General features: G+C 39.8%; 1 protein-coding gene across 2 annotated transcripts; it reads right to left on the bottom strand.

Moving 5' to 3' along the window:
* Positions 1 to 25,948, bottom strand: LOC128865331 (WD repeat-containing protein on Y chromosome). Of its 2 annotated transcripts, XM_054105531.1 has the most exons (10): positions 25,289 to 25,948; positions 16,533 to 16,861; positions 16,287 to 16,481; positions 15,491 to 16,203; positions 9,806 to 10,043; positions 9,469 to 9,736; positions 9,199 to 9,397; positions 4,191 to 4,391; positions 3,910 to 4,081; positions 1 to 381 (listed from the first exon to the last, which is right to left on the bottom strand). In XM_054105531.1, the coding sequence occupies exons 1-10, from the start codon at positions 25,884 to 25,886 to the stop codon at positions 19 to 21; spliced, it is 3,276 nt and encodes a 1,091-aa protein (XP_053961506.1). In that variant the 5' UTR covers positions 25,887 to 25,948; the 3' UTR covers positions 1 to 18. The 2 variants fall into 2 exon arrangements, with proteins under 2 accessions (XP_053961506.1, XP_053961507.1); XM_054105532.1 differs by lacking the exon at positions 4,191 to 4,391.
* Between the last annotated feature and the right edge of the window lie 77 nt (positions 25,949 to 26,025).

Raw genomic sequence — 26,025 nt, forward strand, 5'->3', positions numbered from 1 at the left:
TATTTATATTCTAATCGTTTACTTAGAATCCCGTTTTTTCTGCCCTGGTCCTGCCTTCTTTTTCGGATTATAAAATTCCATGTAATCTTCATTGCTTATACGTCGTATTGTGGGTGGTGTGGGTGGGCGTTCGATATTATCGGCCTCGTGTATTTTCAAATGAGTGAAAACCGGTATGTATGAGAGTGAGGTATCCAAGTCGATGCGCTGTTCGACAGCACTGTTTCCAGGCAGTTCAAAGTATTTGCCGAGAATGGGTTCTTTCAGCGGCTTGCTGTACATATGCGCTGTGGCTTCCGCCTCGACGTCTTCATTATCGTCATCGGCAGATTTCAGATCGTAGCGAACTGGCATTTTGTCCTCCTGTATGCCAGTAATGACCTGTTAGTGAAAAAAAATCGAATGTATATAAAAAGTACTTTTCGGTTAATTTTATGAAGCAAGAATAAGAAATATGAATCAAAAAATGAGAAACCGAAAAAAAATCCCTAGTATATATATAATTAATTACAAGTTTCTACGCCATAGAATAAAACGAGCATGATGGGAGAGAGAAGTGGTTGTTGTTGTTGTAGCAGTATACTTTGCCTTGTCAGTGTAGAGTAAATCACCGGTCGTCTTCGTCTAGCTCATCTAACGGTAGGCCCAGGAAACTTGGTGTTTCGACAGGTTGGGTCCAGAGGAAGAGGGGTGTTAGATGAATGGGTTTGATGGGGCATGTGAAAAGGTGGTTAGTGTCGTGCGGGGTGCCTTCACATGCCGGACAAATGCTTAGTAAGTATCCAGAACGTAATTCTGCCAAGGTTACGTGGTGCTCTCGGGGAAGTTGGAGCTCTTCGTCTGTAATGGTGGTCGTTACTTAGCTCAAAATAGCATTTCGAGGAAGGAAAGATTATTCATTAAATTTAAGGCTTACATTCTTCTTCTTCTTAATTGGCGCGTTAATCGCTTACACGATTTTGACCGAGTTTAACAGAATGCGCCGGTCGTTTCTTTCTCGTGCTAATCGGCGCCAGTTGGACGCACCAATTGAAGCCAAGTCCTTTTCCACCTGATCTTTCCAACGCAAAGGAGCCCTTCCTTTTCCTCTGCTACCACCAGCTGCTGGAGCGTTTGCATCCATTCGGACGACATGGCGCAGCCCGCAAAGCCGCTAGATCTTTATTCGCTGCGCTATGTCTATGTCGTCGTAAAGTTCTTACAGCTCTTTATTCCATCGCCTGCGATATTCGCCGTCACCAACGAGCAAAGGTCCAAAAATCTTCTACAGAAACTTTCTCTCAAACACTCCAAGTGACGCCTCATCGTATTGCCATCGTCCAAAGACTGACATCACTGTAATTGCTGGTTCCAAAATAAACAAAATCGCTTACTACCTCAAAATTTTAACTGTCAACCTTGGTTTTGGTGCCGCGACGCAAGCCGGCTAATAGGAGGTAATGCGTCTTAACTTCGTTCACCACCAGATCCACTACTTTTGCTTTTTTCTCCAGCTTAGAAAAAAAAAAACAATTAACAGCAAAATTGTTAAGGTCGTTTATGCAGCCGTAGCTGGAACCGGCACAATTTAGTAATTCAACCGTGTTACGTCATAGGAAATCCCCCTGTCTGAAACTATGTTTGGTACCAAGTGGCTGGTAGTGATCCTTACCAATTCCGGCCAAGCTGGTGGTACGCAGCTGTTGTTGCATAGCCACAATTTTGAGGGTTATCAAATTCACCCACCTCAGCACATGAGCAATTTACTTTTACAGAATCGGCTTTAACAAAGGGATGGTGCATGTTGAACCTGCTTTCACTGGTATTTACTATTGCTCAAACTTTTTCAATACCGTTAGCTTCAGGTGACTGTGCAGACCAATCCAACATTTCAACCCATTTTGCTGTTTCCACTTTTGGCTTCGATGCTTGGGATTGTTGTCTTCTTCTAAATTCCAAGATTGGCTAGTTCTCCCGAACATCGCAACTGTCAATTGACAGCAAACACAAATAAACGGCCAAATCCGTTTTCTAAGAAGCATCCCCCCAACATGATTGGATACTTAACAGTTGAAGGCGTCGACCGCTGTATGCAACCATTCGCAAAAAGAGGTAGACTCATTCGTAAATATTACATTTGATTTAGCCCATGCAAGTCTTTTTTCAATGTGTGATAATGAGAGTAACGACTTCTTCAATGTTCTCCATAGAGTTTGATGGCTTCTGCACATAAACGCCCTCGAATTGAGTGACTTTTCCGTAAAGTTTCTTCAGTTTCACGTAACGATAAATTCGACTTAGTCACAAAAAAATCAATGATTTTCTAATTTTGCTTTGGATATGTAATATACTTTTTGGGGTACATCCGGGGAAGTCGTCAACGGTTTTAACTCCGGTATACCCATTTATTTAGGATCTTCTTCGAATTCTTCAAATATTTTTCTGCAGATGCACGTAACATTTTTTGACCTTTTGGGTGTGTACGTAGGAACAAATCGTCGCTTCAAATCGTTTCTCATACGCAGAACTCATTTCGTAAAAACAAGGTACGCTTTCTCAATTCCCCACAAAACTAACAAATTGCTCAACTCGTATTGGAAGGGCACGCCTATTTACAAGCATTTAAATTTTTTGTATAACGGAGATCTAAGTACAGGGCTGTCCGTTGCGTTCGTTGCGGCAACGCATTTGACTGATGTGACGTGTAAAACGTCCCGTGCTGCCACAGTGAAAGTATTGCCGCATATAAGCAAAAAAAAAAAATGTTCTTGTCGTAAAAGCAAATGTTATATTTTATTGGTTGTGAAATTTAGTAAAAAATTAATTCTTATTGAAGCGAAAGCGGTTTTGAATAGAATTTATGCTAGTAGTAGACGGTGTATGCGAATAACTACGGGATCGAGACGCAGATTATTTTTTCAGGACAACTTGGTTAAGTCAAGCCTTATCTCTACTCTTTCCAAGCTTTTATCGAAAAGTTAAGGATGCATTTGAATTGACTCAATTAATTTAAACTCCAAATAATTTTCAATTTGATAGATTAAAAAACACCGTCGATAAAAATTTGCGCGATACAAAACTGTTCTACTTTAAGTAGTTGTCATTTTCGCCCACTTGTCGTACGGCAGAAGTAGAAAGTTGCCAGTTTTTTTGCATTGCGGCATGACGTGCGGCACGTATGTGGGACCTCCGACTGAAATGCACATAATCTATTTTGCTATCACTCAAATTTGTTGCCGCAGCGGACCCATTTTGACGGGCCTTTTAGTCACACTGTTGTTGTTGTTGTTATTGTAGCATCATAAACATTCCTCATACATATACTGGCAATGTTGCTGAAGTGACAATCCGGTGGTTCCGGTAACGTAGAACCGACTGTTGTATATTGTAGCCTCGGCGGACATATACCGGATATCATATTAAAAAAATAAATACCATGAAATTATCTACCAGACTATAATAAACCACATACAACAATATTTATGTTTTGTATTATCATTTTAAGCTCCCAAGCTCTTAATAAAACACCCGATATTATTGATGCAGACCTGCATACCACCAATGGCTTTTTTAACTTAAATAACTAAATAATTGGTACGTATACTTTGGCCGAGCTACTCCTCTCATTTATGGCGTGCGTTTTGATGTTGTCATCAGCATAAGCTCCGCACGGCAAATGGTTTTTTATGAGGAGCTTTTTCATGACAGAAATACAGTCGGAGGTTTGTCATTGTCTGCCGAGGGCCGACCGCTATTAGAAACAACTTTTTCCATAATTTTGCTGTTTCATGCACGGAGATTCGAGCCTACGCACTCCCGAATGGTAGTGAACCCATTCGGCTTCCGGTATAATAAATAACTTATGTATTTATGAAACTTTTGTCCTTTGGAATTAACGGCAAATAAGAGTATACAATTTTAGTGATTTACCTTCATTGTTGTGGAGCTCGCCACCTTCTTAATATCGGGCGGCATGCGAAATTCGTGATCTTCCTCTGTTGTCTCGAATGGCGATAACTTAAGCCAAGGTAAAGGTGTCCCCAAAGTACCAAGATAACGACCGCCAAGTGACCATAAGCGGCAAGAACAGTCGTGACTGCCACTGTAATGAAAAATACAATAAATAATAAGACAAAATTCATATCAGAGAAATACTAACAAAATGAAAGATTTCTTTCAAAATATATATAAAACAAATTTGCTGCACCTACGTTAACAATATTTTCGGCGTATTAATATAGACTATTGAATTGATCGCTTTAATGTGTGCCTTGTATGAACTCAACAGCATAGGCTCCCGTTGATATCTAACCATCCGCTTAGCGCGCGTCAAAAAGCGCTCCTTGCGTAAAAATATGAATTGCAGGCGGAGTAATGGCATGCAAACGTGCTGTTTCTCTTGCTCTGGTATGCTGAAGTAAGGAAGTCGTGCGACAAACGAAAAATTAGTATACAAAATATAAGTAACAAGTTTGTTATTTGGTATTTGGGTGGGTGGTATGCAACAGGTGCCATTGATGTTGCATGACACATGCGACAGGCCATAAAGTAATAACCAAATCAAATACCACAAAAGTCGTTAAAACGTCAACAGTTGTTTGTAAATGTTTTACATTTTGATATGATTGTAAAAATGTAACCATACACAAGCATATAGGTACATATGTATTTAATTATGTATACATGTATGTGTTGATGAAGAAATTTGAATATTGCATTCATTCGTTGGTACGTCCATCCGCCATTTACTGAATTCCTTTGCAGCTTTACCAACATCTTCTAAAATGAAACACGCGAACCTTAGTCACCAAATGATATGCAAATTACTCTTGCAAAAGGTTGGCTACAAATATACATAATTACATGTCTATACACACATAAATTCCTATGTTTATTTGTAATTGCATATTACTTAGTTTGTATGTGCAAATATGTGTACAGGTATGTGTTGGTAACCCACATTTCATTTTGTAATAATTTCATTTTCCTTGCTATTGACTCCCACGAAAACTTTATTTATGGTGTTTTTTGAACTGGAGTTATATAATGCATTGCATGCCCTTTTCACGTACAGCGCTGTCTGGGAAATATTAAAGTTAGTTGAAATACGTCGGAGCCGGACTGCTGGCTGGTAAGGTACATGCATCACCTCCAATGCAAAATATGGTCGGATGAAAGCATGCCTGTCGATTGAAGGGTGATCCTGCAATCTGTGCCAATTACCGCGGGATTAGTCTTCTAAATATCGCCTATAAGGTTCTAAAGAGCTACCTGGACCTTATCAGTGACTTCAAAGTTGCATTCAACAGTATGAAAAGGAGTTCCCTATATGCCGCGATGTCTGAATTTGGTATCCCCACGAAACTAATACGGCTGTGTAAAATGACGTTGCTCAATACCAGCAGCGCCGTCAGACTTGGGAAGGACCTCTCTGCGCAGACAGACACTTTCAGACAGGTTGACTCGCTGTCGTGTGACTTCTTTAACTTGATGTTGGAAAAGATGGTACGAGGCGCAGAACTTAGGCTCAGGCCCTTTCTCAAGTTTTATGCTAAATGAACTAATCAAAATTCGTTATCTCTATTGAGAAAATATATCAGAAATCTGTCTCAATCATGTTTGGTCAGGCAATAATACATATGTTATATCTGAACATTTTAAAATAACATCTGGGGTTAAACAAGGTTGTCTATTGTCCCCAATGCTTTTCGCCTTATACCTCAGTGACCTGCGCAATATAAGACTTTTACTGCATGCGGATGATATAGTGCCTCTTTCGGACGATATATATATATTACAAAAAGCGATAAAAAATTTAGAAAGGTATTGCGAAAAACGGAATAAGGATGTGAATCTTGCAAAATCGACGATAATATATTAGTTTTCAGACAAGGGCGAATGTTAGAAAAAGAAGAAAAATGGCAGAATATGGGAAAAGAAATACTAATTGTTAATGAGTATTGCTACTACTCAAAAAACATTTCAAAAATAAAAACAACGCGGCAATAGCAAGTACAAATAGCTTATGGAATAGTTTTTTTTTTTTGGGAAAAATAAAATAGATCTAAGCGCTAAGTGCAAGATGTTCCAGGCGGTTTGTTGAGCCATTCAAAGTTATGCATCTCAGGAGCGGGGGCTTGGATTATTTGACGATGTGGGTAAATTACATTTGCATTTTATAAAGACTTTCAAATTACCCGACTGCGCACCCTCTTACGATATCTTTCTTGATACAAGATTAGAACAAGGACACATTTATACACTATCGACACACTTGAAATAAAAGGTTTTCCAATAACAGGTGTTATTTTGAATATCCCGCTATTTCGGTAGATGTCACTTTTGAATCTGTCATTTTTTGATATTTGACAAGTAGAAACTACGCCATCAAGGGGTTAGGTGGGTTTGAAAATTTCAAAAAATCGATTTTTTTTGTATCTCATTAAATAGTACAGTACGCTTAAAATACTCTCCTAAAATTTTAAGTCAATCCGAGTAAAATTCTAAGAGATAGACGCTTCAGAAGTTCCGCCCATTAGGCCACGTCAGTTGAACGCTTCGCAGGTATACGTGTTTATCTCAAAACTCCATTTTTTAAGTCGGTGGACACGATATCTCGAAAAGTTATGAAGCGATTTAATTAAAATTTTGTACAAATCTTTGAAATAACATTATCTAGTTATTGAACGAAGGATTTTTGAAGTGAAACTTCTTTAGGCGCGTCGGGGGCCCCAAGGCAGATTGAAAATAGGCGAGTGAAACGGTAAGTTCGGAGTGTTACCGAAATCCGTCAAATGGGCGGGGCCAAGGAGCAGCTGCTCCTTCCCACTCTCGCCTATTCGCTCTCTCGCATCGCAAGCGCTGAACGATGTGAGGGAGCCACCAAGACACGCCGTCTCTCCCCTTCTCTCTCGAATGCCTTTCACAACAACCGACAACGGGTATTATAGATAGCCATAGCCCGTGCAAATGAGTGCTGTGTGTGAGTATCAGATAAAGCGCCGATTGAATGTGTGTAAGCGGGAAAGCAATAAGAAACTGCTGTGAAGTAAATAGATGGTAGGTATGGAGGAGACGAAGCGATACAATGAGTGCGTTTGCCAAACGAGTGACGATAGTTGAAGTAGAAGGTTGTAAAATGACATTTCAACCGTTTCGGTGATCAAAGCAAATTGATTAACGCGCCAAAAGTAGGCAAAAAATACCATTGGAAGTGCAAAGAAATGTCAGCGTCAAGTGCAACACTGCACCCAAGTGTCAAATTTGAAGCTAATAAGGACAAAAATAAATAGTACAAATTTATGTGGAGTGATATAGAAAAAAAATATGAAAACCTGAATTTAACACGAGAGAGGGGGGAGAGATCTAAACCAGGGCTCCCATGCATGGAACAACCAACTTAGAAGTTTCACTTCTACCGTGCGTGAGTCTGACTGACCCTAGTTTTTTTTTTTTTTAATTACAACTATTTTTTTTGAGCCAATGTATGTCGAAAATTTCACTAAAAAATGTGTTTTTTGGTTCAAAGCCTGTCGAAAATTCAAATTTTGATAATTTTTTTTTTCCTTCGTACAACAACGAGATTTATCCATGTACTAACGAAATCCGTTTGGTTTTCTGATTTTAGATGAACCAATACTGAGTTATGCTGCCCACAGCAAGAGATTTTTTTTTTGAGACGTTAAGGAAGATGAGGTACCAACGGCTGAGTTTTCGAAATTTTTAAATAAAAATTTCACAAAATACTGTTTATATATGTATCTTAGATATAGTGAATTGCTTAAATAAAATATTTGATTTTATATACAAAAACAAAAATAGTCAAAACCTCCTTTTTTGCAACCTCTGAAACTCACCTAACCCCTTAATAAAAATGGAACGATACACGTTGAAACAACGCATTGACATTATTAAAATTCACTATAAAAATGGTGAAAATTTGGCAGAGACGGTTCGTAAAACTCGAACAGTTTTGAGTCATCTTGAAGCACCTTATCGGACCGCAATACAGAAATTGGTGAAAAAATTCGAGCTGTTGGGACAAGTTAGTGATGTGAAGAATAAAATCCGTGTACGTCGCTCAAGAACAGCCAAAAATATTGCTGTTGTAGCCGAAAGTGTTGAAGAAAACCCAGGAATTTCCATTCCTCGTCGTTCTTTGGAGTTAGGCATTCCACAAACGTCATTACACCGTATTTTGCATAAAGATTTGAGTCTTAAGGCTTATAAAGTCCAGTTAACACTACAACTTAAGGCGGCCGATCATCAACAACGTCGTGTCTTTGCTGATTGCGTCGTTGAAATGCATGAAAATTATTCGGAATTTCATCGAAAAATCATCTCGAGTGATGAAGCCCATTTCCACCTCGGTGGCTTCGTCAACAAGCAAAATTGTCGGATCTGGGGCTCAGAAAATCGAAGAGCTATTGTTGAAAAGCCTTTCTATCCTCAACGTGTGCCTGTTTGGTGCGGTTTATGGTCCGGCGGAGTCATTGGACCTTACTTTTTCGAAAATTAAGCTGGAATGAATGGATTGCGCTATCGAGAGATGATTAACGATTTTTTATGGCCGGAATTGGATGGTATTGATCTAGACAACGTTTATTTTCAACAAGACGGCGTTACGTGCCACACAAGCAACGAAACCATTGATCTTTTACGGGAAAAGTTTCCGGACCGTGTTGTCTCTCGAAGAGGTGATCACAATTGTCCACCGAGACTGTGACTTGTGACTTTTTTCTTTAAATATCAAAATAACACCTCTTATTGGAAAACCCTTTATATATATATATATGTATATATAGGAAAACACAGCAAAGTCGTCCAAGAGAGGATAAGAACCGAAAATCTTGCAAAGAAAGAGTAATTTAGTAAAATGGCATTTAATTTTGAAACGAAGCTGCGAGTTCTCACTGGATACGTTTTTAATTTACAACAATTTGCCAGTATGCAAAAGTTCTGTTTATAAGCGAGTGCTCATACAATAAACTAATGGAAACCCGAATTTTACGGATAATGCTTTTTTAGCTTCTGAAAACTTGCAAGTTTTCCCTTCTAATACTTTTTTTTACATATTTTTGTCTTCGGTAGCGAATGCTGTCACACTCTCGGAAATTTAGTTACTGGCTAACTCTTACTGAAAAAAAAACGTGAGGTATTGTTTACACATCTATAAGTACATAAATTATACGAGTATACACAAAGTTTTTCTTTACTCACCAAAAATTGGCAATATGCCAAATTTTTATATAACCAAAGGCAGTGCCCGTAAAAAGATAACGGTTTTTCCGATCGGTTGCCATAGTCAGCACACAATCACCGGTTCGATGACTCGAGTTGAATTCCTTAAGGTACCCACCTCGCTGATGATGGGAATATACTTGAATTATTCCTGTATCGAGAGCGACAAAAACACTACCTTTAAATGCAACAAAGATCCATTAGTATTAACTTGTTAACTATTTTTGGCTAAAATATTTATGCTCCTACCATGCTCCTTTGTCATTGGACGAGTCTGTAGAAATAGCACCGCCTGGACGGACACCGGTCTAACAGACCGCAGCGATTGTGCCTGTGTCAACCTTTCCATTATTTCTGATTGCATAAAAGTTTCGTCGAATGAAGTAGGTTTCTTATTGTATTCCGATTCCATCTGCTGTATGGTTTCACCAATTGATTTTCGGACATACCGAGAAATGGTTAGGTGTTGTGAAGTCCTTCTCCCTAAAGATTCGGTGTCGGTTTCTCTGTGTTTGAGCTTCGACGTAATTTCGAAGATATATTATCTAGTTAAACTTGAGGTTTTAGTAAATAAGTTTTTAGTCACCTCAATAAACTGCGTAGGATCTGCTACACTGTATCTTCGATATGGTTGGCCAGTTTCCAGTTTCCAAAATATTAGTTCACCAGAATAAGTCGCTGTTACGACTCCTTCGCCCAGTTTTACATCAGCACAAGTGACATCGTCGTTATGGAATTTAATCCATTTCTTTGGGTCGCCATATTCTCGACCTTCAACGTCATTGAATTCGGTTACTTGCTGATCCCATCCAACAGCTAATATCCTGATAACATTCAGACCCATAAAAAATACTTGAGAAATATTTGTTGGTCTTCCGAAACAATTTCAGGATGAATAATATGCAGTGTTATTCAATTTTTGTTTGGTTGAACCTGCTTTCCGGTGGTTTTTGCGTGCTTTAGACGATTTTGGTATCTAAAACTCCACTTCACGAAATGGTGAAATTTTCTCAAAAGCCTGATGTGTTGGCGATTTCATGTTATACTCGAATTAAAGCACTACAATAACCAAATCACATGCAAGTTTCAAAAAGGAATAAACTGCTTTGAATAAAATGGGGTCAACCCTTTAAGGCCTAGTAACTACGATCGAATTGCAAATTATGAAATTACATTCAGCTAAGCTCATGAAAATAACTATTCGGGAGTTTTTAGAGTCGCTGATTACAGATCCGATGGCATTTTCCAAAATTTAAAGCGGTAGAACCAAGAGGGTGGATAAAAATACAAAATTGTTAGCTAAACTCTTGAAAATCACTACTCGAGTGCTTCTTGGATCGCTTTCACAGTGCGGCCGATTCCCAAAAAGCTGGCCAAAAGTCGAAAAAAAAGTTTCTAGATAGAGTTTTTTTGTCTTTGAGTTGGCTACAGTAATGCCTTGAGTAGTGAAAACCGTTCATAGCAACGTCCTGTACCCTAAGTATCCTCTGTATTTTCAGTCGCAACGTGGCCTTCGTTTGAGCATCGTATTACTGTCGATGAATAGTGAAAGTTGTACACATTTGAAAGATTTTGTAATGGAGTAAATTGAACAAAACCAAATGGAATCATCTTCGGAAGGTTAGTAAAATACGAGAAATCTTTAGTACATATCAATACCTCGACACAAAATTTTTAGCTGCAGCAATACGTAGATACATTTTTTGCAATTTTTTTTATAAAATTTGAGTTTTCAAACTGTATAGTAATACAACGCCGTCATATGCTGCTTTGAAACCTATTAAAGGTTACTCAAAAAAGTAATGGTTACTGAATAAAACAAGATTCAGCTGCTACCACTTGCTAATCAGCGACCCCGAAAACATATAAATTTACATGCATCTTGATTATGTTCTAGAATATACGCTATTTCACGTGAGGGGGTGGCCAATAGGGGTGGAAGGGGGTGGATTTTCAAAATTTTAAGATCAAATTCGTAATCAGCGACCCCGAAAATATATAAATTAACATGCATCTTGATTATGTTCTAGAATATACGCTATTTCCCGTGAGGGGGTGGCCAATAGGGGTGGAAGGGGGTGGATTTTTCAAAATTTTAAGATCAAATTCGTAATCAGCGACCCCGACAACCCCCGAGTAAGAAATTTTGAATCAATTACTTAATTTTTTGAGTTTTGGCCAGCTTTTCGGGAATCGGCCGCACTGTGCGCCGCCACAATGCTGCCCGCTTATCAGTTTTCAGGACTTTTTCCGGAAAAGAAATTTCGGACTTAGAAAGAATTTACTTTACTCTGATAAAACCGCTCTCAGTTGTAGATTTTTTTTTACATTGTTAAATCTTGTAGAACCGTCAAATCTGATTAATAAGAGAACACAAGAAGTACCTAAAGATCTGGCTAAATGGCCAATGGGTTCACTGTGAAATCAGGGACAGGATATGACGTCATGAATATTACTAAACTACTAGTAATTCGTGGCATAGTCATGAAATCAAGAATAAAAGTTTTAAAATATGAGTGGTATAAGGCTTTTGCAGAGCGCCGAGGAGTCGTGGAAGATTTGCCCCGATCTGGTCGCACATTAACGTCTTCAGTGGTTGAAAACGTCGACAAAGTCAAGGAAATGGAGCTGGAAAACCATTAATTAAGTTTGAGCGAGGTAGCTCATGACCTTAGCGTGTTTCACGAATCAAGTCGCAACATTTTACACCATCAATTGGGCATGAGACGCGTGGCTGCTCGACTCGTTCCAAAAGACACTTTCGAAAAATTCATCAGAAGAAGATGTCTGAAGACATGCTTGAGCAAGTGAATTCGGACCTAACGTTTATACAACGCACCATAACAGTTGATAAGACGTGGGTGTATGAGTTTGACATGCAAACCAGTCAACAGGCGGCTGAATGGCGCTATCCACATAAGCCGAAACCTCAGAAAACCACGTCAAAGTCGGTCAAAAGTGAAAGTCATGCTATTCGTTTTCTTTGATTATCATGGTGTTGTGCACTCGAAATTCGTTCCAAATGGTTCTACGGTAAATAAAGAATATTATTTGGAAGTTATGCGACATTTCAGAGAGAATGTGCATATGAAACGGGCCAATTTGTGGAAAGAAAACTCATGGATATTTCAACCATGATAACGCACCGTCTCACAAGGCTCATATTGTGAACACTATTTTGACCAAAACCTCGTTAAATATATTCGAACAACCACCGTATTCACCGGATTTAGCCCACTGTGACTTTTCCTTTTCCCAAAACTTAAATTGCCACTCCGCGGACGCCGTTTTGAATCGATGGAGGCCATTAGGGAGAATTCGCTGAAGGAGCTGAAGAAGATCTCTTCAAACGCGTTTAAACGGTGCTTTAATGACTGGACTAATCGCTGGCATACGTATATTGCTCCGAATAGATCCTATTTTGAAGGCGACAAAATAAATTTTATTTTATTTATTATTTTGCGTTTTATTCAACAATTCCCGGAACTTTTTTGATAGTAATGTAGGTTAGAATTTTGGAAGCTTGGAAGCTATACTATAAGTATATTACTAGTCAAGAACTGGAAGTAATTTGAACCCGCAAACTACGACAAGCATTTTAAGAGATACAAGGTCGATAAAACTTGCATGTACATATGATTCGCGGGGGCAAATATGAAACGTTCTAGATAACATTTTAAGGTGAAATCAAAGGTCAGAAATGTCAGAAATAGTGCATGAATGTTTTTTAATGAATAACAGAGAGTCCAAAAAACAACGGGAGAATTAATAGAAGCAGCTGCATACTCAAGTTCCAAGCGATAATAAATAATCTGAAACGACAACTATACATGAGAAAAATATTGCGTATACTTATGTAATTACGACTATCCAATATAGGGATAACTAAAAACGAAGATAACTATATATTAAATATTAATGAATTTTTCTTTTCAACAGAAGCGCCGCTATTGCTTCGTGTAAGATCCGACTCTACTTAACATCCAATAAAATGTTGTAATATGCCAATGCCCTTCTCTATCCAAAGGGAGATTCGCCACTTTAAGTAGACAATTCATTAATAAGTGCATTAATTTCCACAGATATCAGCACTGTGGAAATCACTGTTTTTTGAAGCTTTTTGAAAAGTTCACATTAGTTTAAAGAAGATCACGACAAGTTCCCCATGTGACATCACAATGGGCCATGTGTCTGAGTGTGTCCCATAGAGGCAACCGCTAGAACCTAAACTAACTTGAGTCGCACAGAAGTGCAATAGGCTGAAGCCGCTCTCAGAGACGTGCACAAGTATTAAATATAGTAGTAATAAATTTGCAAAGCATTTAGAACCGAAAAAGTGTTAAGTAAAATTTGATTGCCTTTGCCAAGATTTGAGCTCCCGACCTCGCCACCTATAACACACCGACTACAGCGTTGCCAATATATACATATGTAAGTGAGCAAAATTTTTGTTTCGCATAGATACTCGTATAAATATCTAATTTCGAGAACAACTAGTCGCACTTCATACCAGTTCGAGTACAAAAGAGAATAGTTCGTTCCATATAAAGAGAACAAAAGTGGCAGTAGTTGCATGCTTCTTAGCGACTGATCCCGGACACATTGAGACACGCCGTATTATTTGCAGGATTCAATCCAAAAATGGCACTTATACATATGTACTCGTATATAGGTATATGCATCTTACCATAAATGTATGCTTTGATATTTATACTGAATTATAGAAATGTTATTAAGCAGCGACTTAAGCAAATGATTTAGATTGAGATTGATACAAGGATAAAGAAAAAATATGAAAATAAATGTAGGAATAAAGATAAAAATAGAACAAAACATATCAAGGTAAAGATCAGAACAGAAATAGAGACGAAGATAGAGACAGAGATAAATATAAAGATAAAGATAAATTATAGATATAGGTATTTGTCCCTTATACTACTGTGATCAAATAGAAATGTGACTTTCAAATTTAAACTTTGGGGTATATTGATGTGAAATTTTTTTAATATACATTAATGGAACTCTTACTAAAGGTTCGAAGTAATTAGTTGCAGTTTTAAAACACTTTCCTTGTTTTATAAGCTTTATTGCAGTTGATATAGAATTCCATAGTTTTATAGCATTGCTTAATGTTTTTATACAGGTACAATGGCTTTTGTGGGTATACTAATTTATGCAGGAATATAAGAGCGCGTATTTTATGATACGAGCCCAGGTTATAACCAAGAATCTGTTTTGAATAAAGAGATGTATTATTTAAATCGATTTGCAATTTATGTTTCGAATTATTATCAAGCCTGCAATATACTAATTCAGCAATGAGTGATCTAACAAGTTTTAATTTAGTTTGTCATGGCTTAAGTAGGCAATACAATATAGCTTTCTAAGAATAGTATATATTTTGTTTACAACAAAGTTAACGTGGCCAACGCATGATAATCTTGTATTTATTCTGAAAGCCAGGTTAGTTACTATGTCATCAAGGTAAATATTTCCTTCACTAAGCAATATCGGCGACAAAGAACTAAGGTCATATTTTGAATGAGAAATAGTAATCGCTTTCGTCTTTGACTCATTTAATTTCAAGATGTTAGATCTGGACCAGTTAGAAATACGAGTGAGGTCTTCGATAAGCCTTGCTATCAAATCTTCAATAAGACCTATTGGCTTGGCAGGTAGATCTGAGTGTCATCAGCATAGAGATGAATCAACGAATTTTGGCAACACCAAACAATATCATTAATAAAAATGCAAAATAAAATGGGACCTAAAATAGAGCCCTGCGGCACACCTGATGTAATGGATATTAGGCTTGAGTAGTTATCAACACACCTAACTTGTTGTAGCCGATTCCAAAGGTAACTTTTTAGAGTAGAGAAAATGCTCCAAACCTATAACTTTCTAATGTTCCACACTGCCTTAATTTTTCGTCATCATTTGGCCGAAAACTGCGTCCATTTACCATATGTAGGAGGGGAAACCCAGTCATATTTTTGCTTTCGTGCTATTACGCTCTCATATACAGAGAGCGATCAGTGAGCTATTGTCCGCCGATACCTGGTGTAGTTCTACTACGGCCGTGTTCGCTTTACTTCTGGCTAAAATGAACACCCCAGGGATAAGAGCATGGAAGAAATTGAACGTAGGGACGAAAAAAAGATCGAAATAAGAAAAATGAATGAAAATTTTATAATTTATAACACGATCGTTACGCACGAGGTAAAATAAGCATATTAAATATAATATATAAGTATTCTCTATATTTACCCACCTCTCGACGACCCATATAACAGCCGTGACTTCATGCTCTGGTTTGATACTCATATTCCGGATACAAACTGCGTTATTGTAATTCCATATTTTCAAAGAACCGTCTCGAGCACCGGTTAAAAGAAATTGTTCCAGTGGATCAAAGCATGCGGCTGTAATTTCTATATCGATTGTTTCGCCGTAAACCATTTTTGTATGACAACTTTTCATAATAATTTTACGTCGTCCCGTCCATGGGTCCCAAACTATTATATAACTATCTAGACCACAAGTAACCACATTGCGGAAGAGTCCATTGTACAGGACTACAGAGACAGGTGCAGCATGGGTATTGCCATCGGTAAGATCAACCCGAATACGTGGGCAACTTTTTATGCTGATCAACTTTCGACCACCGACAAGGAGATCACGTGACAACGGATGATACATGTAACACAAATCTGTTTCCGTAGATAAAATACGCACCAAATCGCCAAAGGTTTGCAACAAGGTGTACTCCGTCATGTGCCATACTTTGATTATCTTCTGGTAATCTACGCTGTATACTTTCTTCTCCTCGGGTTGCACAAACAGGTACACAATTCCACCATTATGGCCCGTCAAAATACCCGACGGTTTGCTAGATATATACACATCCCATATACGCACAAATGTGTCGGGGCCACCAGTAACTACAATGTTATTTTTCTCAGCAACAGAGAAACATGTTACACCCTAAACAAATACATTGATTTTCATAAATATTTATCGACATATATACGGTCAAGTGATATTGGGAATGGTAGCAAATTACCAACCATTGGTATGCGGAAATATGTCTTGTCTTCACCAGATGCTATGATTAAGCCTGGGCAGCGTCCCCGATACTTTTTTGCATTGCGATATTCTGCGCTCACGAAAAGTGAATTCATCCGGATTGAAAAGTAGAGATTTTGTATGAGTTCACTGTGGATATTTGCATACTCGCGTACAGCCATCAATGGAAGTTTACCCTGTTTAGAGAATCAATGCCAATTATGAATTTTTTTAGTTGTAGCCTTTACCTTTAATATGTCGGCCCAAAAGAGATCAACTAGTGCTGCGCCTGGCTTACTTTGAAAGGGCCCACGAAGAAATGGTGTGAACTCCAAAATTCGCACATTTCCTCCAAAATCGCCGAGTACCAGTTTTGAGTTCGTTTTACCTTTCGGATGGAAACTGTACGACATGCTGCAGACAGCAAAGGGCAAACTACGAATCACAATGCGTAGAGTAAAGGTCGAGGCCACTGTTTCGTGAAAACGTAATTCGCGTTCAGTTGATGAAGTGCAAACAATACTAACATCGGAGAGTGCTTGCACCTGGAGTATCCATGTAGACATTTTGAGATGAACTTTAGAAAATTTAAAGCGATAAAGAGAAATTAATAATTTCATAGCATATGATACAAAAGTCTTTTTTTTTCTGTCACAATAGAGCTTATTTAGCAGTATATTTAGTAGAAAAAGTAGTAGAAATGAATAGAAAATAATATATATATGAAACCAACGAGGACAAACTTCCCAGAGAAACCAACTGGATATTCAAACCGACCAAGTAAAAAACGAAAGGCCGACTCTTCACTAGAAGTGGCTAATCGAAATCGCCGAGTACCAGCATCAACGTATCAAAGCGGACGCTCGGATCCTAATGTAAAAGAAAAATCTATTGCTATTAAAACTTCCAATTATTATCAATTGTTCAAATGACTTTAAAAAATTGCATGCCCAAATTATGGTAACCATAAAAGATTATAAACATTGGTTCATATGAAGTAATATGTAGATACTTTTGATGCTTTTCATTACCGCTCTGTTACAAAATTGCTAACTAAGGAAAATATTCCTTGGTTCAGTTACGAAGATAAGCAAACAAGATCAATAAAAGTAGTAATAAAAACCTTCATCGCTCATGTGATCAAAAATCAATTTTAAGTGATATCAGAAATCTAGGTATAAAAGTTAACTTTAACAAACTTAAATGGAAGTTTAAATAACCGCTTGATGTGTATCTTTTGGCACTTGATTCATCTGAAAATGTGAAAAAAGTGAACGAAATAAAAACCATTCTTAACACAATTGTAAAGATCGAACCAATAAAATCGTCTAGTTTTATTCCTCAGTGCAAAAAAAGGACTGCCTTTGGGCATATAAAAAATTTCTGTGGAAAACCCCCACGATGTGTGAAATGTGCTGGAAACATTCGACTACTGATTGACAAAAAGTGCTAGTCGATAAGCCAAATTGCAATGAGCTACACCCACCTAACTATCGCGACCAAGGGTAAACACAGCAAGTTTTTAGCAATTTTTTATCAAACTCCAAAAGAGTGAAAAGACCAAAAAAACCAAACGGTGAAAAGTGTTGTTGCTGAGAGAGAGAGAACAGTTGCTTATTAAAAACACATCTGCCCAGGCAACTGCGTAACTTTCCTCACAAAAAAAAAAAAAAAAAAAAAAAAAGAAAACATATACATACAGCGAGCGGTGCAAAGTGTCGGTGGGAAGAGATAGAATAGCTGATTACCATCTGCACATCTGCCCAGACAGCCGCGCAGGTGAATGACAGCTGACTCCCACAGGTATAAGCAAACCACCCAACAACATGCCGAACGAGTCTCCGGGCATATATGGAGAATCGAAGGAAAAGAGCGATACGATCAATCCGTTCCTGAGACGAGCGAGAATCGCCCGCTCACCTGGGCAAGAGCGCGCTGAAAAGCACCAATGCGAGCATAAAACTCCAAACATGGAAAAAAGCGACGCGCAACAGCAGAAGGAAGAGGAAAGAGAGCAAGCGACAAAGCGAGAATCAAACGGAGAGCCGCTACGCGTGATGGGAGAAATAATAAAAGAGCTCATTAGTATGATGGAAGTGCAGAGGCATATCAACATTCCTATGAAAGACTTGGTGAGTGCAATAGAGAGGCTGCATAAGAAAGCATTAGACATGCACATCTAAGCCACCCACTGTGCGCGCCAATCAAAGCACACAAACTGACAAATTAGAGAACGATCGCAAAAAGCATGCAAAGAGAGCCCGCACGGCGGCCAATAGCGGACGGGATGCGCCCAATTCGCCGCAGCAAATAGCAAAGTGCATCCGCTTAGAATCGCCGAGAGGAGCAATAGAGGCCAGGCCCAAAGAGCAACAACACTGCACCAACCAACCAAAAGAGGGGGATGCTGTAAAGAAGCAAAGCGTGGCAGCGATAGACATGAATGCGCCCCTAGGCGTTTAGGGCATCCAATCACGTGAAGGCTGGTCAACAGTGGTCAAACGTAAGACCAAAACCACTCAAAAAATACCAACGAAACCTGGCGCATTGGTCCTGAAGAAAGTCGGTGAACTTTCATACGCGGAAATGTTAAAAAAAATTAAATCGCAACCTGACCTCAAGGAACTGAGCCATATAGTAAAGGGCATTAGAAAGACGGCGAAGGACGAATTATTATTCGAACTAAAGCGGCAAGCTGACCCAGCTACTGAAAAGCTCAAGACAGCAATAGAATGTGTCCTTGGCGAAAGTGCACAGGTTCGCTCACTAACCCAAGAAACGGCCTTACAAATAAAGGATATTGATGAAGTGACGTCCAGAGAAGAAGTGTTAGAGGCGATAAAAAATAGCCTCCCGGACGGAAAAGTTACGCTATCAGTCATTCGAGCAATGCATACAGCATACGGTGGCACGCAGACATGCACCATCAGCCTACCACCGGCATCCGCACAAAAGCTGATAAGCCTATCCAAAATACGTATTGGCTGGGTCTACTGCCGCATTAGGGAAAAGGCAGCTATAACAAGGTGCTACAAATGCCACGATTTTGGCCACCTGGCAAGGAACTGCAAGAGCGAAGATGACCGCACTACTCAGTGCTTCAGATGTGGAGGGCAAGACCATAAGGTTAAAAACTGCGTAAATACGCCGAGGTGTGCGCTATGTCTACAGCACGGCGAAAGTGACACTAACCATGTGTCGGGAGGGCGAACATGCCCCGCATTCCAGAGAGCAGCCCAACAGAAGAAAGTATGAAGGTCTTGCAACTTAACCTCAACCACTGCGAAGCAGCGCAAAGCCTGCTTACCCAAACAGTAGACGAACTGGGCATCGATGTTGCTATACTTAGCGAGCAATATAGAAACAGGCACGAGGCGTCATGGACCAGCAACGTAAATGGCAAGTGTGCCATATGGAGCTGCGGGAGTAACCCAACCCATCTGGGGAAACCAGTTGCAACAACCGGCTATGTGCGTGCCAAAATAGATAATATACACATATACAGCTGTTACATACCACCCAGTACAGATTTGTGTACCTTTGCCAGTATCATGGACGAACTGGTTAATGACGCTAAGCAAAGAAGCGCGGCACTCATAGCAGGTGACTTCAATGCGTGGGCAGCAGAGTGGGGATGTAAGAGAACAAACCCGAAAGGCAGGGAGCTTTTAAATGCACTAGCAGCGCTTGATTTTGTTCTACTCAACAGTGGTACGGAGAACACATTTAGCAAAAATGGTACTGGTCCCATCATAGACCTTTCTTTCATAAGCAGGGGACTAAGTAGAGCTACAAGATGGTACCTCAGCGACTGCTACACACATAGCGATCATAAGGCAATAGTCATTGCCATCGAAAAAGCTCAAGTAGGCACGATACCCTACAAACGGCAAAATGGGTGGAAAGCGAAAAGCTTCGACGAGAAGCTCTTTGAGATAGCCTTCGACAACACCGAGGTAATATGCACGGTTGAAACTGCAGCGTCGGAGATAAGGTCAGCCATCACCAAAGCATGCGATACCGCTATGGTCCGACAAGGAAGACACCAAACACGTAAGCCAGCATACTGGTGGAACGACGAGATTGCGGAGTTGCGAGCACAATGCAATCGGGCCAGAAGGCTATGTCAGCGCTCACGGAATGCAACCAACACTGTAGAACTCAGGCTCAACTACAAAAATAAGCGTAAAGCGCTTAAACTGGCCATTCGCGATAGCAAGCGCAATATGTTCAAAGAGCTATGTGACGACGTCAATAATAACCCATGGGGCTCAGCCTATAAAATAGTGCGGAACAAGATGAAACAGACGGTACAACCAACATGCCCAATTCTCTTGGACCAGATTGTACGAGAACTCTTCCCTCCGCAGCCTGACTTTGTGAGAAAGATAGATAGCGAACCAGCCACCAACATCCCGGCGGTAAATGTAGCCGAAGTGCTCAAACTAAGTAGCAAATTATCGTCTCGAAAAGCGCCTGGGCCAGATGGAATTCCAAACATTGCGTTGAAAAAAGCCGTGCTGCAAAACCCGTGCTTGTTTGCGAGAATTTTTAATGTGTACCTGCAAGAAGGCGTCTTTCCAAATATCTGGAAACTACAAAAATTGGTACTTGTACCAAAAAAACCAGGTGCTTGCGCTCCAAATGAATACCGTCCACTGTGTATGCTGGACTCCATTGGTAAGTTGTTTGAGCTTGTGATTAAAAACCGGCTGGAAATATATGTAGACGGACAGCTGTCAAGCTACCAGTTTGGCTTTAGGAGGAAGCGATCTACCACAGACGCGATAGAGGCCGTAAAAGTAATTGCGGAAAAGGCAATTGAAGGCAAGCGATGGTTAGGTGGTGCAAAAGAATATTGCCTAGTAATAACATTAGATGTCAAAAATGCGTTCAACAGTGCCAGATGGATAGACATACTACACGCCCTCCGCGCGATGCAAGTGCCTACCTATCTACAGCGTATCATATCCAGCTACCTGTCTGATAGGGTGTTACGTTACGGCAGCGACAGCGGAATTGTTGACTACCAGGTCACAGCTGGTGTGCCACAAGGATCCGTTCTAGGGCCCCTCCTGTGGAACATTATGTACGACGGCATTTTGCGACTAAAGGTACACAAGAGAGCAACATTCGTTGGCTTCGCGGACGATATATCAATCGTTGTAACCGCGAAAACGCCCGCGGAAATTGTAAATATCGCGCAACAAGCTATAGGCGCGGCTCAAAGATGGCTAGGCGCGAATGGTTTAAAGCTAGCTACGCATAAAACAGAAGCCGTACTCATCAGCAGCCGAAAGAGAGTTGAAAAGGTCAAGATTAGAGTTGGGGACAGCATTATCGAGTCAAAGCCATACATAAAATACTTAGGCGTCTTGGTAGACCACCGAATTAGCTTCCGATACCACTTGGAATACGCTAGCAACAAAGCTGCGACTGCGACAGCAGCCCTGGCTAGAATAATGGCGAACATTGGAGGACCAAGGCAGCAGGCAAGACAGGTCCTGGCTGGAGTAGTGAGGTCTATCCTTTTATATGGCGCGACAGTTTGGCGCGATGCATTCCAACACGCTTCATACGTACGAAGTAGTAACTCCACGTACCGCTTGTGTGCTCTTAGAGTCTGCTCTGCCTTCAGGACAGTCTCAGAGGATGCGGCGCTCATCATAGCCGGTCTATGCCCACTCGACTTGATAGCGCAGGAGATGTATGAAATGAGACGTATGAGGAACAACCAAGCCCAATGCGATCAGCTGGCACTGAGAAAATCCATAAACCACCGCTGCGTGGACCAATGGCAGACGCGATGGGACAGTGCAAATAAAGGCAGGTGGACCCACCGTCTCATCCCCAACGTTGAAGCTTGGCTCCAGAGAAAGCACGGAGAAGTAGACTTCTATGTCTGCCAAATCCTAAGTGGCCATGGTTGCTTTAAAGCGTACCTTCACCGCTTTGGACACGAAGAAAGTCCATACTGCGAGCAGTGCACACCAGCAGTTGAGGAGGACGCAGAACATGTGCTTCTCACGTGTCCCCGCTTCAGAAGAGTAAGGGCTAAACTAGAAGGCAAACTTGGCAGCAGCATCACGCCCGAGAATTTAGTGCCACTGATGTTGATGAGCCAGGACAATTGGAGCAAAGTCCAAAACATGGCTGCTGAAATAATGCAGCAACTTCGAAATAGCGAGCAGGCAAGGAGGATGCGCGAACGTCAAATAAGAACGTGAAGCAGCACACCTATCCAGAGATGAAAACACAGGTAAACTGACGATACCACTATTAGAAACTAGCTTTTCTATGGTAACGAACAGGGACATGGGGGGAGGGGGCGTATAGATCCGACAGGGGTGGTTGTCTTCTGATATGACCTAACAGTGGTGGTAATAGGCAGATGCAGCTTGTGACATATTGCATCAGAACAGTAACTGACGTTGAGTGCAACGCTCAAACCGCCTCCCGACGAAATACTTGACGGTAGTACCGGGGGGATCGGTACTTTGACGGTAGGAGGTTTAGTTCGGGTTAAAGTCCCACACTGACGGGGTAAGGCTTTCGATGCTTCCTCCTCATAAAAAAAAAAAAAAAAAAAAAAAAAAACCTAACTATCGCGGTTGCATCATTGCAAAACAATTGCAAAATAACATTGCAATTATCTCTAGCTGATGAATCAAAGACGAGTGGGAAAACACGGCGTGCTGAGAATAAAGTTACCAAATTTCGACCAACTTCTACTAAAGCAGTAACCTACGCACAAGTGGCGAAAACACCCGCTCGAAATGCCACCACAGAAAAATCAGATACTTTGTCATTGATCTTAACAAAAGTAAATAAACTTATGAACTGCGCTTGGGCATCTTAGAGCACAGCATACAGTTGTTAGATTATGACTTAATGTCTTAAAACTATTTTATGGAATGCAAACGGTTTATCCAAGCACAAAAATGAGCTAGAAGTATAACGAGAACATCGAAGAAACAAACGTAGGTATATAAATTTCAAAACTACGCAAGGAGTGGAAACGCTGTTTTAATATAAAATACAATAAACCATCTTTTAGATGAAAAAATTCGCACAAAGGAATTCCAAAGAACCGTTGAATCTTTAAAAAAACCACTGACGTTAATTGGTCTTTACAGTCCACCCAGATACCAGTTGAAATCTGAGGACTATTTGCCCCTTTTAAATCGTTTTCAAGGCCGCTTTATAATTGGTGGTGACTTTAACGCGAAGCACATAGTATGGGCAAGGCTTATTGCGACCAATTGGTAAACCGACTTACTGACCATCGGATACAAAGAAAACTCCGGATTTAATTGTTTATTGTATTTTTTTTTTTCTACAAAAACATTCAGGCAGCCCATTTGCCTGTTACTAAAGGTTTTGACTTGAGCTTGGATAACTCACTGGTGCACCTATTAATATGGCGCAAAACCAAAGTGCAATAAGGCTAGTCAATGCTCTCAATATTTTCAACTTCAGCTAGAACTATTAGACACAAAACTGCATCCCCACTAGCGAGCGGCTCGATAACGCAGTGCTTCATTTTACGCAACTTCAGTTGGCAGCCTGGAATAGGACACTCACTGCAAAACAGACACCTGATGAGAAAAAGTATCCAACCTTTCGATTTATGTATGGACTCACAGCTGATAAAAGCATACATATTCCTTGTGGAAAGCGACTAATTTTTTGAATAGATGATTTCAACACGCGCGCCTGTTAAAATTAAAGAGAGAAACTGGGCTAATATATATATCGGTGAAACCCCAAAATTAAGAAAAACATTTTTCTAATAGCGGTTGCCGCTCGGCAGGCAATGGCAAACCTCCGAGTGTATTTCTGCCATGAAAAAGCTCCTCATAAAAATATCTGCCGTTCGGAGTCGGCTTGAAACTGTAGGTCCCTCCATTTGTGGAACAGCATCAAGACGCACACCACAAATAGGAGGAGGAGCTCGGCCAAACACCCAAAAAGGGTGTACGCGCCAATTATATATATATATATATATATATATTGTTCCACAAATGGAGGAAGGACCTACAGTTCCAAGCCGACTCCGAACGGCAGATATATATATATATATATATATATATATCCGCAAATAAAAATAGTTGTCCTCTTCGGGGTAACTTGGAGATATCATTTAAATATAATAAAAATAATAAGGAACCAGGAACGGAGCCTTGTGGAACGCCTATATTAATAAATTTTGACTCACTGTCTTTCTCGTTAATGATAACGTATTGCTTGCGGTTATTCAAGTAACTTCTGATAAGACTGATAGAGCTGTCCGAAAAACCAAAAAATTGTAATTTTTGAAGGAGAATACCGTGATCAATGGAGTCAAAAGCTTTGCTAAGTTCCAGGAAAATGCCACCAACCAACTTGTTAAGTGCTATATTTTTACACAGGAGGTCAATCAGCTCGATAAGAGCCGTTTGCGTCCCTAGGACTCAACGAAAGCTGTACTGATGCTCGAACAAAATTCCACTATTTGAAATAATTGAATACATTTGGTTGTAGAGTAATTTTTCGAAAATTTTACTGAGGGTTGGGGGAATTGAGATCGGACGATAATGGTCTGGGTTACTTGTTTTCCCTTTTTTAAAACTTGGGGTAATACTCTGAGTTTTTAAGCAGTCAGGAAAATTGCACGATTCCACCATTGTATTGAACAAGAGGCAAATTGTTGAGCAAAGATCTTCACGAGAGTTTTTGAAAATCACACTTGAAACTCCATACAACCCGGAAGATGATTTATTGCTTAAACTGGCCATAACAATTTCCACTTCAGAAACTAATGACCTTTGGAAATTAAAAGTGGGATTCCCAGGCAAAGTTCCAAGAGATTGAAAAAAATTTATGTCGGCAGATGGAAAAGAAGTGAACGACGATGCCAAAGAATGGCCGATGGGAGAAAAGAAGTTATATTATTAAATTTATTTGCAATAGCATGATCGTCAAGTAAGACATTGTTTCTGTGTGTAAATAATCGAACACTTACTACTTTCCGAGGTGCTTGTACGGAGTGGTTCAAGCGTATTAGACCAGAAACGTATTTGACCTTCACGACTAGCTGTTATCCACATGCCACAAGCTTCTGGTGAATCTTCAAGCGCCACATTTAACTGTCTGCCACCCTCATCATCCTCATCCACTTCATCTGCTTGTGCGCGGAGTAAACTTATAGAACAAATAGGTGACCGATGCTCTGATTTTTTGACAACTGGTGCTGTCGATATTGGCAGAATTAGTGCTTCCTTTTGGGTGCCGGGATCATCTTCTTGGAAACCAAAAATTAAATAGGATATAAATTCGTTCCAGTCACAAAGAAAATCACGATTTTGATTGATTTTAAGGAAGAGACGATTATATTCAATATCTGTAAATCTTATATTTAGATTGTCGAGCACGTCACGTAATTCTCTAAGATTGAGCTTTTGCAGCGGATGGGAAATGAATTTGTGCCTTATATATTCGACATCTTCAGCTTTGAGCCATTCATGAAGACGTTCTGGGCGTTCAATACTGATGGAGTGACCGGTTGAAACAGTTTGGTAATCAATTTCCTCGTCGATAAACGAATCATTTTTGCTAGACATTACGAAAATTCGAGTTTTTAAATCTTTCTGCTCGATTTTTTCAGACTACTTGCTTTTCAACGACAAATATTTTCATTATAGCAAAAAATTAAATAAAATTTATGTAACAAAATCAATGTTCCCGAAAAAGAGTTTCTGT

Source organism: Anastrepha ludens, chromosome 5 (assembly GCF_028408465.1).
Source record: "Anastrepha ludens isolate Willacy chromosome 5, idAnaLude1.1, whole genome shotgun sequence".
Classification (NCBI taxonomy): Eukaryota; Metazoa; Arthropoda; class Insecta; order Diptera; family Tephritidae; genus Anastrepha; species Anastrepha ludens.

Bases quoted from the DNA above. Each gene is read 5' to 3' on its own strand.
- LOC128865331 (XM_054105531.1), bottom strand. From the start codon at position 25,886: ATGTCTAGCAAAAATGATTCGTTTATCGACGAGGAAATTGATTACCAA. The intron at 9,398-9,468 runs GTAGGAGCATAA...TTGCATTTAAAG, and splicing joins TCCAATGACAAAGGAGCATG to GTAGTGTTTTTGTCGCTCTC. The intron at 4,392-9,198 runs GTGAGTAAAGAA...TCCTTACTTCAG, and splicing joins TGGCATATTGCCAATTTTTG to CATACCAGAGCAAGAGAAAC.